Below are 19,914 nucleotides of genomic sequence, written 5' to 3'. Positions count from 1 at the left end.
TTGTGTTCATTTCACAATGTGTATTTAGTAGGGCGGTCAATCAATTATTACTTAGAACAAATTAATCACACATTTTTAAAATAATTATCATTAAGACTAAAGCTTCTTAAGACTATTCTTAAGACAAAGGCACCAACAGTGGCATGTCTCATTCACTTTGCATTGGAAATGTGGGTCTGTTCGCAAAGATTGGTTGCCGCTCACATGCTCCTTGCATGGCAGACATGTCCACCCTCATGCATTGACTCGGTGCAAATATGTGAGCAGTCTTAATAGTTTGAGTGGGCAGTAGCATTCCTGAAAGGCAGGAATTTATTTAATTTAGGATTAATTTAGGATTAATTAAACTTCCTCATGAGTAAACTAGCTGAATAAACCCATATGTTACTGTTTCTTAACATAAGGGTGGAGGTCAGAAGTCAAGCTCAAGTGCAAGCTATAAAGATCCTTGACTCCTTCAAATCAGAGTTTGACTAAATTCTTGCAACTTTGAAGCAGTAGAGCTCAAAGGGCCGAGTGGTCGCCTATTTTTTATTTTTATACTCTTGGTCAACAGTCCAATTATTCACAAACTTCTCCCATTAGTGTCGTTCAGAAATATTTCATCGTGAATGAGTAGTTTTTCCTTCCAGAAGGACTACTTTAAACCGTAGTTTTGTCTCCAGCGAAAAAGCACTATAGCCACATCCCTAGAGTATCCGTACCTCAATTAAACATTTACTCAACAAACACATTTACACTCAAGGCCTGGCTGGGTGCGTGTAATCTCTTTCCAGTAGGATGTTAACCGTCCCGGCTGTTTGAAGATGTAGTCCCCGGTGTGATGACCACTATCTCCTGCCGCTTTCCCCCTGTTTGCGCAAACTGATAACATGAAGTGGCGCTTTTATCTCCAGACTGTTGTTTCTTCTCATTGATTGATATGCAACAGCCGATAAATCACATGAAGTGGCCATTTCTGTTATTGGTTTGTGTTAGTAATCATCTGAAACTTGATACAATATGTAACTTTTCATTTCAAAGTTGAGTAAATATTTGGCAAAATTTGTATATTGCTCTATTTTTTAAAATATCTTTACATTTACAGCATTTATCAGACGCCCTTGTCCAGAGCGACTTACAGTCAGTAGTGACAGGGACAGTCCCCCTGGAGACACTCAAGGTTAAGTCTCTTGCTCAGGGACACAATGGTAGTAAGTGGGGTTAGAACCTGGGTCTTTTTTCTGGTTCATAGGTGAGTGTGTTACCCACTAGACTACTACACACCCCTTGTTTGTTAAATTGCTGGAAACAGTCAATGACTGCATTTCATTTTATCGGTTGCCTAATAAAAACAGCAAAAAATATTCTTAGGTTTTGTAACACATTCGTGCCCGAAAACAGACACAAATCTAAAGTAAATGTATCTTTTTAAAGTGGAAAACGTTTTTAAAACTTTTTTTTAACTTTTATCTTTTTTTTATTTTTTTTACTGACAGATTTTTACTGACAGGTCACAAGTTTCCCCACGATTATTGCCATATCAGAGCCATCTGCTTACACACTATCAGTGTGTAAATATATAATAAAATGCATTTTCCCCCTCCTGCTGTGGGGTGGGGTTAGTGCTCACAGTGGGTATAAAAATCACACCACGTCCCAGCAAAGGCGCAGAAGGAGGTACAGACGAAATCTTCAAACCTGTACCCCAGGGATCAAGGTATTGAAACAGTAAGTCTCGGGACTGCCGATCTCAACAATAACTCACTGTGTATAAAATATATATTTAAAAAATCTTTTATTGGCTGTGCAATTGCTTGCACAATCAAATGATTGTGATAATTATAGCATCAAATTCACTATTGCTTTAAAACAGCAGATTCATTTACATAGAGATGGAGTGTTCTGTTGTTTTAAAGGAAAGCTGAAATATGCATGAATTGATCAAGGTATTTTGCGGAAACAAATCTGTAATACTTTATTACTTTATCTGTAATAACTAATGCTTTTTTACTTGACCTGCAGATGGCCGGTTCGCTCAGATCGTGGTCAGCCCTGCTGGCGGTGGTGCTGTGCTTGCTGGTGTGTCTGAGCTCCTTCGCTGAAGCTTATCCCCCCAAACCCGAGCCTCCCGTGGGAGAGGTGGGGCCTGAGGAAATGGCAAAATATCAGACTGCACTCAGGCACTACATCAACCTCATCACCAGACAGCGGTGGGTCACATGCCCCCTTTTTTCCAATTATTATTGAAAAGCATATCCAGGCATTTCAGAATCACCAACGGTGCAAAATTCAAAATTAAATAACAAAGTACAATTACTATTGTAAGCAGCCAGTGAATCACATAATATAAATTTTTTTGACCTTTGAATTCAGAAGGAATTCACCGTTATACACAATACAGGGCAAAAGTTTGCACACATCTTCTCATTCAATGTGTTTTCTATCTTTTCATGACCATTTACGTTGGTAGATTCTCACTGAAGGCATCAAAACTATGAATGAACACATGTTGAGTTATGTACTTAACAAAAAATGGTGAAATAACTGAAAACATGTTTTATATTCTAGTTTCTTTGCTCTGATTACTGCTTTGCACACTCTTGGCATTCTCTCAATGAGCTTCAAGAGGTTGTCACCTGAAATGGTTTTCCAACAGTCTTGAAGGAGTTCCCAGAGGTGTTTAGCACTTGTTGGCCCCTTTGCCTTCACTCTGCGGTCCAGCTCACCCCAAACCATCTGGATTGGGTTCAGGTCCGGTGACTGTGGAGGTCAGGTCTCCACTTTTTGGTTAAGTAAATAACTCCACATGTGTTCATCCATAGTTTTGATGCCTTCAGTGAGAATCTACCAATGTAAATGGTCATGAAAACCAAGAAAACACATTGAATGAGAAGGTGCATCCAAATTTTTGGCCTGTACTGTACATGTTGAAACTTAAACAGCTTTCAGATTATATTTCACATATTATATTACTGGAATCATAACCATATTCTCTGTGCTGATGAAATGATGCACCATTATGTCTGAGGGCATTCCATTTCCTCTAACTGAAATGTGCAGTTTTCAGTCATGCCAGCTTTCAGTATTTATTTGCAGGACTGTGAAACTGTTGATGGCTTTCGGTCAGAAATATAGCTTATTTGTATTTTTATGTATATTATATTGTATGGTTTTATTAAGACTTACCAGCTGCTTCATTTGCACTGCAGTTGTTGTGTGTTCAGGCTTTTCCCGCCCTTCTTTGATGGTCAGTTTCAGGACAGCTGGATATATTTTAGAGGGGGTGGGGGGACGGACCCACTCAATTCCCAGCAGTGACACTGATCTGTTCCTGTACCTGATCCACACCAGTATCACATCGGTGTCACTGCTGAGTTGAGAATGGTCTGAAATCAGAGCCCGACCAGGTCAGAGGTGGTGTTTAGGTGAGAATGAAGAATGCCCTCTGTGTCTTCTGAGCTCCTTATTGCATAAAATTCTATTATGCAGATACGGCAAACGAGGCGCCTCAGAGGCTACCGCCACCGAGCTCCTGTTTGGCGATGACTCGGAACAGCAGGACATCAGGTCACGGTGAGTCTGACTGTCTGGAATACAGTTACCAGTTGGTTAAACTGGGCAAACAGGCCCATACACATGTACTAACAGACACACACACACACGCACACGCACACACAACTAGCAATATACCACAGTTCTAAATAACCTGATCCAAGCAAATGACAGGATGTAGCATCTTATTTCTTATCTATTATGCTGCTGCCTCCAATTAATCCATGCGATTTTAATTCTGCATGTCAACACAGACATACATTAGAAACTGGCAGTCTTGCATTAAGAGTTTAATGTTTCAGATGTCCGCAGTTTTTGTTCAAATCAATGGAGGGCCTGAATGATGACAGATGAGGTGGTCTCATGGTGAAGGTTGTGTTTTAATAAATCCATCTTGTTTTTTTCCCACAGTGCGGACGGCAGCCTGGTGTGGTGATTTCTCAGTTTCCGTCTCTCTCTGCTATGCCTTCATTTTTTTCCTAAAACGTCTCACATATCCAGCAAATGGCAAAACACCGAACCAGCCAGCCTCCACAATCTTTCAGGCCCAACTGTGATGATACACAAGAAGTTATGGGCTTTTGCTCTCTCCCATGCACACTTCTTTCAAGACGATTGTAAATAATTCATACACATTCATACACATAGAAATGAATAAAGATTCAATTTAAATTTTTTTATTTGTGGTGCTTTTTTCATGTTTTTGTGAGACTGATAAAAATGTAAATGCAGAATGTAACCGCTAGAGTGCAGCACTTATCCAGACATTGTAAGTCACCTCCAAACGACAAAAATAATGTAAGGAGTCAAGCGTACAGCCGACACGCCCACTATTAATCGTGCATTTGGCTGTTGAGTTTGCAATAGTACATATTTTGCATCTTTAACAGCATAAAAATATGATTGTTTATTTCCCAAATATAATTAGACTCATAATGCGATTTTACATTTGGGTTTAAAAAAAAACTATAATAACTATAATAACTATAACGTCTACGAAGAAAAAATGAAATATGACGGTTGTCAAAATTACATGTTCAGAAGACCAACCGACTAAGTTACTGTCGGATCCTAAACGTTTTCTTAGCGCTCACCTAGCACTTGTCTTAAAGCGGCGACGCACGGCGAGGCACCGGCGGACGGCTGTTAAAGCGGCCCGCTGCGGACCCGGCAGCGCGTTGCCCCTTTAACGGCGCAGCGGCGAGCGCAGCGCCGTTTCGTCAACGAGCTTCACTTCGCGCAGGGAACCTCTGGAGCTGACGGTCTCAGCGGCAAGTGTTATTTATTCCCTTTGGCAATCGTGTGAGTCTGGCCGCCGAATAACGCACGCATGTATGGCCGAACGGTGCTTTAGGGGGCTTTGCGTTCGCAGAGGTCGAAATGCCGCCGCGGACGTAGTTTGGTGGGGTGGGAAAGTGAACCTTCAGGAGCATCATCTGTTCTGTCAGACTAAATCTTCACTTTGATCTGAAAGACCGAAAACGACGCTGGATAAATGCACGAATAAAATGAAAAGAGGCGCGTCACTTTTGTCTGTTAAAATAATGCACGGGCAGGAATATGCATGAAGAGGCTGCTGGGATGTGGAGGTTATGGACCATTTGCTTGTTGATCATTAGCCACCCTTGCAAGGGCTGGCGACACTACCGTGATAATGCAGAATTAAAATGCAATTAAATATGCATTAACGTCCAGATTTTGCGTGCAAAAGGGATGAACTCGCACACACTGCTGAACCTTCACAAGGTTGTGGGGGGTGATGGAAGTTCTTATCTGTAAATTGATTCAGTAAAATATTATGGTGCATTAAAAAAAAAAAAAAAAGCCTATTATGTGAATGCATTAGGCCGTTTGGCTTAGGTATAGTCTACAAGTCTTTAATGAGTGCCAGTTAGTGTGGCTCTTCAGCATCAGACCTCACACTGATGAAACAGATGAAGGAGTATCTAGTGGGTACAACTCTAACTCACTGGACCCGATCTCTGTAATTTGATTCGTTTAATGTTCTGAGCTCATCTTGAGATTTTTTTTTTGCTGCGTAGTGGTCAGAATCTCCAACACCATGAAGGTGGTGAGCCGCAGTCTGTCCTGTGAAGCTGTTCACATGACCCCGAAACCTTGAAGGGCCTTGGAGAGCAGTGTGATTGAGCCGCCAGGTCTATGTGTGTGCAGAGGTCCTTGCGACTTCATACAGTCAGGTCTCCTTTTAGGCCTAAAAGCATGTAATTACCTTGTGCAGGACAGTGCAGATAAAAAAAATCTTAGATTAATGAGAATTGGCAGCCAATCAGAATCAATCACATTCAATCGTTAAATGAGGTCAAAGTTTAGTAAAATGCATGCACACAAGTTCATTTAAGCCACACGCAGCCCATGAAAAGGAGGAGGATTTTAGTATTTTGTAAAAAAAAATAAAATAATAGAGGAATATAGGAAATTGTCTATTATTTTCTTCATTCTTATTTGAAGTGTGGTAGTTATTTGCATTCAGGCATTAAGAGCATGTGAAATCTGTTTGTTTTTTTTATCAATTTGATCATCCGTGTTTCCAGAGCGCCAGCGACAGGGCGACATGTGTTTGATGTCACCGCTGTTACTGTTTTCGTTGCACGGTCCCTCGACACGTACCCCCCAGTGATGCCTGTAGCGATGGTGAAATGAAAACAAAGCCGCATGTGCCGCCCTCCTCAATCAATGCCGCTGCCTTTTATGCCAAAAATGCTTTTAGATCCACTGTTCAACTTCAAAGCTCCGCTGGCTTCTCTCCATATATGCTGCATTCAGTAGGCTACCATGAGCAGCATCTACACAGTCGTTACTACAACATCAGTGTTGCCATAGCAACCAGAAACTGGGCGCAGTGTGAGCGCACAGATGCTGTGATGAGCCTCCTTTCGCTACGTAATTATGCTGTAATGACCCCCAGTCATAGGGGCGACTGGTTGTTGTTTCGTGGCCTCATCCTTGTATATGCTGTACCCCTCCCCATTCCAGATTCCGCTGTCAGTGTGCCTGCCTTGCTCAGGTGTAGCAATACAGAGGTCGTCACCATGGTAACAAGCAATATGGTGATCTGGCCACAAGACTGCTGTATTGTTTGTCTGGGAGACGACAGTCACTGTGTTGTGATCACAGTCTGTGCTTGTTACGTCCTGGTTTTGTGGTGTGTTTCTGTTCTCTGTTTGTGCTGTGTGTTTTTTTTTTTTATAAAATACTTCATCTTAGTAGGTTTTTTTCTTTCTTTTGTTTTGGGTCATACCCCTAGACTGGCTCGTAACAGTGCCACGCTGGGCTGACTAATTTGTATTCAATATTAATTTCATATTAACTTTAATGTCCACATTACAAATAACACATTTCGATTTTGTGATCGTAACATGTAACATTGTTTCAACCATCATAATGATATTGATCAATTATGACAACAATAGGCAAATGTCTACATGTTACTGGTGCAAAATATTACAGATGAACATTTGTATACTCACAATTTGTGAGTGTGTATATAATTATTTATACACACACACACGGTTTCTATTTGTAGTGGAGTCAAAACATCTGAATAAGTCTGAGTGATCACTATACTGTAGTAACACCTCCACTTCATTAATATGCATGCCGGCGGGGAGGCGATAACATTACGTATCTGTATCTGATTAAAAAGCCATTCCTTTGCGCTTCCAAAGGCCGTAATGATTTTTTTGGAGATACGCCTGTTTATTACACGCCACTTAAACCCAGAGGGAATTGAGATGAACGGATCGGCCCACTCTGGTGGAGCAGGCCAGCCAGCCACTTCTACATCTTTTTACCTACATTTGCAGACTGGAGTGGCATGTAGCGTTCAGCTCTTGTCTCTCTGCTTCTCTTGTTCTGTTCTCTGACGCACATCGTGGGGCTCTGGAGTACGGTGCAAAAAAAAAAAAAAATGGACATGCGAAGCACCCGCCGGCGTAGCACACACCTGGAAATATCACATACGTCGATACAGTTGAAAGCTAATTGCGCTTTTAATTTGTTTTATTTTATCATAATCATTTCATTCGTTTTCTCCTGTTGCCATGGAGAGGGAATTGCCGTTGTCTTGGATACGACCGTTTTTTCTGTAATGGGAGGCGTAAAAACCTGCGGGAGGCTGGATTGCTATTTTTAGTCAGGCAGGACGTCAGACACATCAGGACTCGACACATCAGGCCCCGTTTGGACGCTAATGTGCATAAGGTGAAGGTGGATCGTGCCACACATTGTAATCTGAGCAATGGAGACTCATCGCCTTGGTTACAACTCCTAACAGGCCGAGGTTTACTGAACCACATTAGAAACCCGCATTTCTTTTTAATTACTGGGGCTTAGCTGTCCACGTTTGGCCACTTGTGCGGGGGCATTGTTCCTCCTGTTCAGAGCTGAAATGGAGAAAAACACTAAACGGGGGCAGAAACAGAGCAGCCTGTAACCAGCCAGTCAATTACATCAACAAGGAAAACATATAAGCTGTACTGTCACCATGGTTACTGATTTGAACCTGGGTCTTCTGGTTCATAGGCGAGTGCGTTACCGACTAGGCTACCACAACTCTGTTTAAATCGTCTATAAACTGGAAGAAGGGTGTAGGAGCTATCAGTCATGTCCACAAGCTCCTCCCATTTTAAACGTTAAAACATCCGAAAAGTTTATCATGTGGCAGTCAGAAATATATTTACACTCCAACAAAAAGGTCTGGGTGGGTAGTTTGTTGCTCATCTCCAAAATACTGACAAGCACCAAGTATTTTTATATAAAAAAGGCCACCTTTAAAATATTAATATTTTATGTTTGTCTTCGTCTGCAGTTTTGTTGCAAGTGTTGGGACTCTGCATGCCAAAATGCCAGTGGCGTCCGCCAGTTCAGATTCGGGTAAGTTCCACGCTGTTTCACACCCACTATGTTGGGCTTATGTTCTCTCTGTGAGTGGCATCAGATTCTGGCATTTGGATTTGGAATTGAGGCAGCAATGTCTAATTTGGATTATGCATTATGGACGAGGGCATTTGAAAATGTTATGTGAAACCTACTTTTTACATCACTTTTTACTTTTACTTTTTACATTTTCTTGAGTGAGTAATTAAATATTGTACAAATGGTTACTGATGAGAAGCTAATTTATTTGAAGTATTAACTTGTGAGAATAATAAGTCGTGCAACAGAACTAGTTTCAGTAAATTTCAAGATAATATAATTGGCATTTGATTGCTTTTTGCCTCAGCAGCCTGTGGTGAATGGAGTATCTTTACACCATCCGTGCCATCATGAAGACGCAGGTCTTAAGGCTCATGAATCATGAACCCTTGTGAAAACCAGCATTTGTTAGATAAAAGATTGGTATTTTACACCCACACATGATGGGCAGGTAAAAAGTGCTGAAAAATGACACCACAAGCTATCAACCTATACGTATTTAAAATACTTACTCAAATATACAGATTTTAAGTATTTAAATATGTTGTTAATTATAGTACAATAGTGTCTTGCAGTTATACTGGCTTTTTACATCAGGATTCCTTTGCACAAACTCTCCTTGCCACCCTGGCTCAGTACATATTGTTAACATGCTTTCCTCTGAATAGCAATAAGCAAACCAATAAGTGCACATGCACTATGCATACTACAGAGCGACAAAGTAGGGCCCCTTTTATTCAGAAATTGTATTTCAGTGAAGGTGATCTTGCCATTGCATTCTTCACAGATCCCCAATTCTTCACAAATCTTTTTTCCTATTACACTGTTGAGTGCATATCATCCATTAATCATGGGGTGACTTAATAATACATTCACACTCAGTGACACATATTTTTACTTGTTCAAATCAAAGTCCAAGCCATCCTGAATGGACGCAAGATTTGTGTGATAATCAACACCACAACCAACGTAAATGCTCACTAGAGGTCTACTGTACCAGTATGGAGAATACATCACATATATTTCTGTGGCAGAGGAACTCAGATTTCCATCCTATCCTTCTCATCAGGCAGCATCCTCGTTCACGAGTGTATTGTACTAGTGTGCGTCCATACACCCGGTTATGGAGTCCTGCTCCATGGAGTCCTGCTCCAGCGGACACCAATTAGGCTTAATGGATCAGGACTCCATAAAACCAGAGAAGCAGCACTCAGACATGCCTGCTGCAGTAATGTGGAATAGACTATGTGCCCTTTGTGTTTGTTTTTGTTCCTGGCCATTCTTTTAGGATTCCTGGCCTTGTGCCTCATGCCTGCGGGTCTGTTTTTGTTTGTTTCCTTTGTTTTGGCCCTCGTGCCGTTTTCATTTGCGTTTACCAATAAATCCCTTTTGCCCAGATGTCACCGTCTCTGCACTTCCTTCTCCCATCAGCCCTCAGTCATGACCGCTTCTGTGTGTGATTAACATTGATTTCACCGGTGTGCATGCGAGAATGTTGCACATACATATTTAAAGGACCAACTACATCTGTAAAAAGATAAAAAACATTAATTAAATAATAAAAATAAGCTGAGTGCTGAGTTCCCAAGTCCTTAATACCCTTATGTTTTAAGATTTTAAGATTGTTGTCATTATAGATTAAAAGTCAGGGAGAAAAAAGATGCATTTAAACCATCCAGGTTAGGACCTGATTAAAACATTAAAGGTTATTAAGCAGTTTTGACTTCCTAAGAATGTCCTTCATTCAGTCCTTGAACCGCCATCTCCATGGCGACATCAACTTTAAATCCCCTGTCCAGTTAATTATGCTCTTGTGGGAGTGTCAACATTGTTCTCCACAGTTGGCATTGGTCGAGCTGTTTCAAGTCGGCACAACAGGATTATGAGAAATTCTGATTTTGTGTACTGCATAAACGCGTCCAGCACTGAGACCCCTAACCGAGCACTTAACATTATTTTATTTCAGCTGAACCCAACTCCTTATGGTGAATTCATTATATAGTTAAGAAATCCTAATGAAGTGCCTATATGAAGGTTGTGACCAAAAAGGATTAAAATATGGAAATTAAATATGAAAACGCTTTGATGCAATTAGTCTATTAATGTTCTCTGTTGAAGAACTATCACAATTACTCTGAGATAGTGGTAATTAGGCCATTTTCCTTTGACTGTCATAATTCAATTCAGTCCTTCCGGCTCTATTGTGCATCTGTGGTGCCGTTTTAAATGGATTTTTCTTAAACATTTGTGCTCATGTACAAACTGGCTGCAGAGGGCAAAATGGGAAGTGGAGGGGGGAGAGTGGGTGCTTTTAATTATACAGCATCAGATGGGGAGATTTTAATGTTTAATTAAAAAAATAAATGATGAAGGATGCTATACTTTTTAAGTGGTATTCAGATAACAGTTTTCCCACGTTCTCACTCGGAGGGATTTGCTTTTGAATTTCTGCTGATGAACTTTTCTGGTCCAGTGCACCAGGACAGAAAAGATATTCAAAAAAAAAAAAAGTTGAAAATGAGCGATTAGCGTACGCAAGGGAGTAGTGCACACGAGGGAATACCACACGTGACCAAATAGTGGCGTATGCGTGGACGTAGCATGAGGGCGCAAATGCAGGCGAGGGCTGGTCCACAGAGACAGGGGGCTAAGGAATGATCCCGCTGCATCTGTCCGTGCGCGGTATTCTCACAGCAAGCGGCCATGGTGCTATTTAAAAGTCCTTCTCTTTCTCATAGATAAAGGTCATATTCTTCCTAAAATGTATGTTGATTTTTTTTTTGCTCAGCAGCTGCTGCAGTTTTCAGGTTCAGTTGAGTATCATGTGCTATTACTGCCAGAATAAATGTGTTGAATGGATACCTACCTAAAAGAAATGAAAAGGTACTGTTTCAGTATTCAGATTATTTTTCTAAATAAAAAATAATCTGTCACTCACAAAGTGATACAAGCTAGAGTTTCTGATTAAAGAACCACAGCAGACCAGGTTTGTTTTTTGTAATGGGACAAGCATCATCATGGCAAACCCTGTCAACACTACACCAGCATTCCACCGCACCCTTTGTCTCTAATAAAGTGGCCTTCGTTTGACGGGTTGCCCTGAGTCGAAGTTCTTTGAAGTCAATCTGCACCGCTTGGCATCTGATCAAGATCTGACTGTCTGTCTTGGATTTAGCCACTATTTCCTGTGGAATGTGAAAATCTTTTTTAGTGGCTCATGTGGCCCTTAGTCAGGATTAGTGTGTGTGTGTGTGTGTGTGTGTGTGTGTCGTGCTGCTGCAGAACAGAATGTACATTTACTTCCTGCCTTTGCCAAAACAATGCACAAAATCAGTATCATTCATAACAAAATGTATTCAACATTTATCAGCACTATTTATTTATGCATTAATATTACGCGTGATAAAAATAATTTGGTGTTACTGTTTTATCACCTATGCCTGTGGTTCATGATTTCACTGTAGGTAATAATGAGGAATAATCATTCAAAGCTGACTGGTTGAAAAAGCACTCACTGGGCACAGCTAAGACTGAAGAGATGGCCTGGAATGCTGCAGACGCCGAGGATTGTGGGGAAAATGCTGACGGGGTTGCTGGGTTGGCTAATTAAAGAGAATTATGCAGGGGCTGCACTGGCTGCAGGTTCCGCTTCGCCCGTAGTCTCCTGGCCACAAGATAGCGAACGTGTTTGAGCACGAGATGCGTTCTGTATCACCATTTAAACTTTAGCAGCATTTTAAATCTGGGGAAGACTGGCGGAGACGCGCCGTGCGGTATTAAAAGTACATATCGAGTTTTAATGGAGTGGCTCATGTGGAATTTATCCCTGCCCGCCTGTCGGTCCTGTCTTAACCCTGCTCAGTGGGGAGCTGTGAACCTGACTTATGACTGGTCTTAATGAGGACTCGCTGGGCTCAAAAGAGACTCGCTTTCTTTCATGTGTTTCATCAACAACATTCATATCTTTTTTTTTTTTTTTTGACATTTTTCTTTTTATCGCCGTTTGCCCAAATGCCAAAAATCCATTTGAAATTAGAGCCACCTTTTTTATGTGTACGTGAGTTTATTATCTTGTGCAGATGTTGGTCTGTCGGAAAATGTTACCAGGAGCTCATAATTCGAGGCTGGCATGCCGTGTGCTTCACGTACTTTTTCAAAATGTCAGTTAAGTAGCAGAAGTCAGCCTGCACATATTACTTGCTCAGTATTCAAAAATTGCAATCCAAATTTCTGGAAAGTGTTGCATCTCTCCATACTCATGGTTGTTAACCCACTTGGTTGTTTATTTGTTAATGTGCTGTTTATTTGTTAATGTGTCCACAAGATATGCATTTTGCATCTTATATATGCAATATAAATGTGGTAAACATGAACTTTAACTTAAATATGAACACAACCCTGAATCTGCATCCACATGGAAGTTTGCTTGGGTGTCATGGCAGAATGATTCAAGGGCAAATGAAGATTTCAGACTGAATGTACCATATACACACACACACACACACACACACACACATTAAAACAGTCACAAAACAGTCCCAAATTAGTGCTGGGTATCTGTCCTTGCCATGGAGAAGGAGAAGACAATCTGCAACATCATTATTCTGGTTGTGGCAGGCCAGCAGGAACATCCACAGTGTGACACAAAATGACAGGCAGTATAATGATAATAATGACATTGACTGTCCTAGTATACGTTGTTAATAATTTGCATGTCATGGTATAATGATGCTAGAGATACTATTTCAATGTAGCACCACATGTAGAGAGTGAAATGAAAATATTATCATATCATATTTCATATGAAGCCAATGATTTTTTTGCTCTTTGCACTGCATGTGGTTTTCTATGCTATATACAATTGAAGATATGAGTGGGATCACAAGAAGTATTAAAATTAGAGTGAGCGATACAGGTGTAGCATTTTTATAGACTGCCATGACCATGTTTGCATCTACTAAGTGCCATTAGTAACTTCCGGTTCTTTCCCTTGTCAGCCATGCATCAGGCCCTGGACACGCTGAGTGACAGCACCAGCTCTACCACAGCCAACGACTTAGATCTGATCTTCCTTAAGGGCATCATGGAGAGTCCAGTGGTGAGCCAGTCTTATTTTTTTTTTATTTGCAATGTGTGTGCAGTTACGCTCAGGCTTCCTCCTGTCAATTTTTCCATCTATCCCATGTAGACCATGGACAGGCTCATTTGATACAAACGGATCATTATTCACTTCAGAATAAGGTTCTGTCTTGACTGTTAATGGTAACAACACAGACACAGACAGGGGAAAAGGATCATTCCATCAAGAGATCAGATCAGATCAAAGAGATCAGAAATGTCTGCAAAAGTCTAACACTGACACAAATGTCAAGAGACATTCTTTTCATTGACATATTCCAGGTTGTTTCATTGACATATTGCAACTTGGAAGGGTGGTAGTAGCCTAGTGGGTAACACACTCGCCTATGAACCAGAAGACCCGGGTTCAAATCCCACTTACTACCATTGTGTCCCTGAGCAAGACACTTAACCCTAAGTTGCTCCAGGGAGACTGTCCCCTGAAACTACTGATTGTAAGTCGCTCTGGATAAGGGCGTCTGATAAATGTTGTAAATGTAAATGTAAATGTAACTTTCTTATTGTGCATTTGTATGAGAAGATCAAAGCAATTTAGGTGCAAACTCACCTACATTTATCATTATCACACAACATCCCTTCCATCCTTTATTTCCAATTGACACATGAGGGAGGCTCGCTCCTTTCTATCAGCGTAACAGCAGCTCCGAACACTTGAGGTCTGACTAAATGACTGGGGATGGCCGAGTCGAGTGAGAGCGTTTATCTGAGCAGCAGATCTCCTTCAGAGTCCAGCTTTATTGGAAGAAGGGGTCGCTACTGGAGCCAAGTGCTACCGGAAATAATCACCATTAATTACTCTCAATATTGACCTTTGTCAGTGCTGAGAATGACCTCAGACTTAACTGGGACTGTGACAGCAGTATGGGCTGCAGACTTCCATTCTGGGCACTTAGAAGTGTCCGATGAGGATTATGAAAGCACAGTCGATGCAGTTTGAATTGCCAAAAAAATTTGTGTGTGGGTGATGACAACAATCACGACTGCAGGCCCACGAGCGCTTTGAGGAACCGAAGTTGGAGGCGGTGCGGGACAATAACATGGAGCTGGTGCAGGACATCCTCAGAGACCTCACGCCCCTCACACACACCAGCTCGGCCGCCAGCGAACTGGCACACATCCTCAAAGAGCCACATTTCCAGGTACGATGCCATAAACGCTCACATTTTAGGCCATGCTAGCAGGCCATGCTGTGAATTGATGAACAAATTGCAACTAATCGACTGCAGCTATTGCAAGGAATTCATTGTGATTCATTATGCCTGCTGTAATATTAATTAGTGCACTTGAATACGCATCAACTGAGGCGCTTCCCATTCACTTTGAGTGGGGTGATGTCATGCGCCGCAAAACTGCATTTTTGGGTCACATTGCAGCAGAAAATGACAAGAATGTTGAATTCATTTATGAAATTTTCCCAGAGTTGTTGGTGTTAGTAACCTAGTGAGTAACACACCCACCTAGAGATCTGGAATGCTGTTAATGTGATGTAAATATTATTTTAGTATAATGTTGCTGCTCCTGTGCTCCCTGCATGGCAGACATGTCCAGGATGTGAACTGGACACTGCTGCGTAATGTCGTAAAAATGTCGTAAAAAATGTGTTACACATGTAGAATTAATTGCAGGAATTTAATAGCCCTATTAAAAAAACATGTTTTATCAAGCACATTGGCCTAATCTTGAGCTCGTCATCTGTGTTCTCACGGGTCTGCAGTCTTTGCTGGAGACACACGACTCAGTAGCATCCAAAAGCTACGAGACTCCACCTCCGAGTCCCTGTGCCTTCATGGACGCCTCCCTGAGCCAGCCTGTACCCCCCGATGCTGTCCGGATGGTGGGGATTCGTAAAGTGTCTGGAGAGCACCTGGTGGGCTCATTATAAAACCAGAGATTGATATATATACATAAGCGCTGTTGAAAATTGCTGCATTGAGCGTGTTTCTGTCAGGGCGTGACATTCCGCGTGGAGAGGGGCGAGCTGGTCATCGCCCGGATCTTGCACGGGGGCATGATCGACCAGCAGGGCCTGCTGCACGTCGGGGACGTGATTAAGGAGGTGAACGGAAAGGAGGTGGGCAGCGACCCCCGCGTCCTACAGGACCTGCTGAGAGACGCCAGCGGCAGCGTGGTCCTCAAGATTCTTCCCAGCTACCAGGAACCACACACACCTCGCCAGGTACCACACACTCCGCTCAGAAACCGCTTCATTCTCACATGAACAAGTTGCTAGCTTAACAGCCATTAACAGTCAACAAATAACCATCTATTTGTTCCCAATGGCCATGCGATCCCTTTCAGACGCTAATTGACCCGCAGTCCGAAGGAGCTGGACAAATGTCCTGCCCGGTTCAATGGCGAAGACACCTGTGCCAACTGTCTTGGCTCAGCATGTCTAGTCTGTTGGTCGAAGGCCCCGTTGTCTGGACTAAAGCCCAGGCGCCATGGTTTACTTACAGAATAAATGGCCACCTCGCCTGTGGACTTGCCTGTATGCTCTCCATCGCTGTAATTTGGGAATGTTTTGGGGAAGAGTGTTAGTGGTTCAGGGTGTCTGTGTGTTTATATGGTAACAAAGGTATAGGCAGCAGTGATTTTAGAGGCAGCAGTTCTCTCTGCGGTCCATCTGGCATGGGATGGGTCCATCTGTGCCTCGTGTTTTGTATGCCAGTGATGAGGCTGCCAGTTCTGGCCAGTACCGGAGGATAGGATTGCAGGATATGCGTGTGGGATACGTGTCTGTGGGACTATTCCAGGAAGGGGGTCTGTGTCCTGTCATCTCTCTCTAAGAAGTCAGAGTAAAAAAGAGGGCCTTCCTAACCTGATCCCTTTCTGTAGGCTTTCGTCAAGTGCCACTTTGATTATGACCCCACCCACGACAATCTCATCCCATGTAAAGAGGCGGGGCTGAAATTCGGCAGTGGAGACATCCTTCAGATCTTTAACCAGGAAGACCCCAACTGGTGGCAGGTATGTAGATGTAAACCTGCCATAAGCTTTTTGGAACAATCTGAATTGATGCATGAAATTAGATGTTGTAAGAACCGCTGTAAGAACCCCCTATCCTCCAAACGTTTCCGCCTTCACTAGTTTCAGTGTCTATCATCTGACCAACTGTGACGTACAGACTAGGCATCAATGGCACCAAATGCATCAAGGTATGGTAGTCTGGATGGAAACAACATTATCAAAGTTCTGCTATTTAGACCACATTCAAGAATATGAATACATGGTGCGAACACTAATAAATCTTCTAATGATTCAGGTACAGATTGCACATGAATACAAGGTGTACATCATGCCTTAAAGCAGTGCTTCTCAAATAGTGGGGCAGAGCGGGTATTTAGCATTTTCACAATTTAACATCTACAGCATTGAAAAACCAACGTGTGCGTGTGTAAGTTCAGAGACTCACATGACCTTGTGAAAGCGGAAATTTCTAGGTTTTGGTTTAATGAGTAAAAAAAAATTCTAAATAATTGAGCAGCACCATAACTACTAAAGTGCGGATTACTGCCACTTGCCACAGACCCTTTTTTGAAAGACCCACTCCTCTCTCACCCACAGGCGTGTCCCCTGGAGGGTGGCAGTGCAGGCCTCATCCCCAGCCAGCTCCTCGAGGAGAAGAGGAAAGCCTTTGTGAAGAGGGACCTCGAACTCACCACTCCAGGTCTAGCTTGAACCCTAACCCTTAACTTGCAGTACAACACGATGACGACAAGGAGACAGGGGAACTAGTCAATTCTGGTTTTTACAATAATAGTATTTGGTCTGTCAGTTGGATTAATATTTGATTAATAGTGCCCTCTAGTGGTAGACTCACTATTAAGCGCCTTACTTGCCTGAGTTGGTTTGGATAGCAATACCACTGTTTGAACTTTTTTATATTTTTTTTATTATTTCAATAATATGTCATATGTGGTCTTAAAAACAGACCATGTTGAGGGGGAGGCTGAGAATACCGATGTGTAATTTTCAGGGCCCCTGTGTGCAGGCATTGGGGGCAAAAAGAAAAAGAAGATGATGTACTTGACAACTAAAAACGCAGGTAATAACACATAGAAGTACCATCTATAGTACCATCTTACACCATGGTTAGCTGTTTCTCATAATGACCATGATTTTTGTTATAGCTGGTTTCACATCTGTGTTTGCACAGAAGCACCAACCTGTTGTTTATTCTCTAGAATTTGATCGGCATGAGCTGAGGATCTACGAGGAGGTGGCCAAGGTGCCCCCTTTCAGACGGAAGACACTGGTCCTGATTGGGGCACAGGGGGTGGGCCGACGCAGCCTGAAAAACAAGCTGCTGGTGTTGGACCCCCAGCGCTATGGAACTACCACACCTTGTGCGTGTCATGCTTTGTCAAAGGTCTAATAAAAAACTACACAATACGGTTTTGCTCATGACCTTACTGGACATAGTATGAGGTGGCCTCTACTTAATAATTATTTTTAATATTATGTTTATTCTAAGAATCATATTATATTCTAATCATATCATTATATATTATTTTATCAAATCATATGATGAGACCAGCAGTGAATCCACACCAACATCATATTTTATCTGTTCTTCTCCTGCGTGTACAGACACATCACGAAAGCCCAAAGTGGATGAGAAGGTCGGCCAGATGTACCTGTTCATGTCCCGAGGCAAGATGGAATCGGACATTAAGAGCGCCCGCTTCCTGGAGCACGGGGAATATGACGGCAACTTGTACGGCACGAAAATCAACTCCATTCATGAAGTTATCGATTCTGGCAAAATCTGCATCCTGGATGTAAATCCACAGGTAAGAACTGAAAGTAGTTGCGCAAATAATAATACAACACTCACCCTACAAATTTTGAGATAAATAGAGAAGAGAAACAGACTAGGCTCTTTGCATGTCAGGTTTAGTCTACACACCAGTGACATGTATGATGTGATCTGCCAGGCTCTGAAGGTTCTAAGGACATCTGAGTTTCTTCCCTATGTGGTGTTCATTGAAGCTCCCGATTTTGAGGTTTTGAAAGCCATGAATCGTTCGGCCATTGAAGCTGGGGTAGTCACCAAGCAGTTAACGGTAAACTTCATTGTAATCATGTTACCTCATGTTATCATTAAAAAAAAAAAAAAAAACACATGACCTTTATTTTACTTCCATATTTCTATTCCGCTGAACTCAGGACTCTGAACTGAAGAGGACGGTGGATGAGAGCGAACGGATCCAGAGGGCCTATGGCCATTACTTTGACCTCACAATCATCAACGACAACCTGGAGGGAGCCTACCGCAGCCTGAAGGGGGCGCTGGAGAGGCTTAACACAGAATACCAGTGGGTGCCCGTCAGCTGGGTCTTCTAAAGATCTAACAGGCAGAGAGTCATTGGTCAAAGGTTACAGGGTGAGTGTAAATCTTTAGATCAGTCAGGCAAGACAAACTCGAAGCAAGACCCACTGGAGCCACCAGAGAGAGATCACATATCACAATCTAGACAGATAAGACAGAAATGCCACCCAAAACAAGTGAATTTATAGTAGCTAAAAAAGGAACCTTCCAGAATTGGCAACTGAAATATTATATAAATGCCATAACTGTGGAAAAAGGCTTTTAGATACTATATGTATATGTTAGGATAAATGTTGGCTGTAAATATATTGGAAAACTACTGAATATGAATATTTGTATTATTATGTACAGTGTTCCATTTGTAAGATATAGAGATGGTATTGCTGCATACGTATGTTTTGTTTTAGCTAGACTCAAACTGGCAGTGCCCCACCTCTTTCTATAATGGGTTAATAAATTGATTTATCATTACCAAAAATGTCTCCCATCCATGTGACATTGGAATGTGTAATGCTGTGGTTGGGACCGTCAGTAGATCCCATCTTATACTCCTGTTAGTAGGCATTTAATGCTAGTGTACTTAATATAAAAAAAACGTTTGTTCTAGAGAAGGCTGGGAATTGTCTGTCCGTTTTTTAGGCGCTTTCTTCTTTTCATATAGATAATTTGGAACCCCAAAAAACATTTATATTTTATGAATAAAGTAGTATTAAGTATATCATGTCAACATATGACTCTGGTTGTTTAATGTGTGTTACTCTACACATGTAAAAACACAATGAATGATTATAATAATTACTGGAGACACTTCCCCCGAATATAAATCAGTAATGGAGGTCATATTATAATAAACAGAACTGAGGGGGCAGGGGTGGCCTAGTGTTTAAGGAAGCAGCCCCAAAAGGTTGCCAGTTCGAATCCAGATCCACCAAGGTACCACTGAGGTGCCAATGAGCAAATCACCGTCCCCACAC

The 19,914-nt window shown here is 41.9% G+C and overlaps 2 protein-coding genes across 5 annotated transcripts; both read left to right on the top strand.

The window, feature by feature from the left end:
• Nucleotides 1–372: 372 nt before the first annotated feature.
• On the top strand, nucleotides 373–4,210 carry pyyb (peptide YYb). The gene is made up of 4 exons (XM_028970418.1): nucleotides 373–1,710; nucleotides 2,005–2,192; nucleotides 3,472–3,555; nucleotides 3,946–4,210. Exons 2-4 carry the CDS (start codon nucleotides 2,005–2,007, stop codon nucleotides 3,968–3,970), a joined length of 297 nt encoding a protein of 98 aa, XP_028826251.1. The 5' UTR covers nucleotides 373–1,710; the 3' UTR covers nucleotides 3,971–4,210.
• Nucleotides 4,211–4,718: 508 nt separating this feature from the next.
• mpp2b (MAGUK p55 scaffold protein 2b) lies at nucleotides 4,719–19,418 on the top strand. Of its 4 annotated transcripts, none has more exons than XR_003748905.1 (13): nucleotides 4,719–4,805; nucleotides 8,363–8,427; nucleotides 13,467–13,567; nucleotides 14,595–14,747; nucleotides 15,323–15,475; nucleotides 15,557–15,784; nucleotides 16,444–16,575; nucleotides 17,173–17,275; nucleotides 17,585–17,653; nucleotides 17,793–17,954; nucleotides 18,199–18,401; nucleotides 18,601–18,674; nucleotides 18,778–18,919. XR_003748905.1 is itself a non-coding variant. In XM_028970286.1 (13 exons), the coding sequence occupies exons 2-13, from the start codon at nucleotides 8,397–8,399 to the stop codon at nucleotides 18,952–18,954; spliced, it is 1,626 nt and encodes a 541-aa protein (XP_028826119.1). In that variant the 5' UTR covers nucleotides 4,719–4,805; nucleotides 8,363–8,396; the 3' UTR covers nucleotides 18,955–19,418. The 4 variants fall into 4 exon arrangements, 3 of the variants coding, with proteins under 3 accessions (XP_028826119.1, XP_028826117.1, XP_028826118.1); XM_028970286.1 differs by having other exon boundaries at nucleotides 17,600–17,653; nucleotides 18,546–18,674; nucleotides 18,778–19,418; XM_028970284.1 differs by having other exon boundaries at nucleotides 18,546–18,674; nucleotides 18,778–19,418.
• The last annotated feature ends 496 nt before the right edge of the window (nucleotides 19,419–19,914 follow it).

Source organism: Denticeps clupeoides, chromosome 2, assembly GCF_900700375.1.
Source record: "Denticeps clupeoides chromosome 2, fDenClu1.1, whole genome shotgun sequence".
NCBI classification, from domain to species: domain Eukaryota; kingdom Metazoa; phylum Chordata; class Actinopteri; order Clupeiformes; family Denticipitidae; genus Denticeps; species Denticeps clupeoides.
This window is presented reverse-complemented; position numbering and strand designations above follow the sequence as displayed.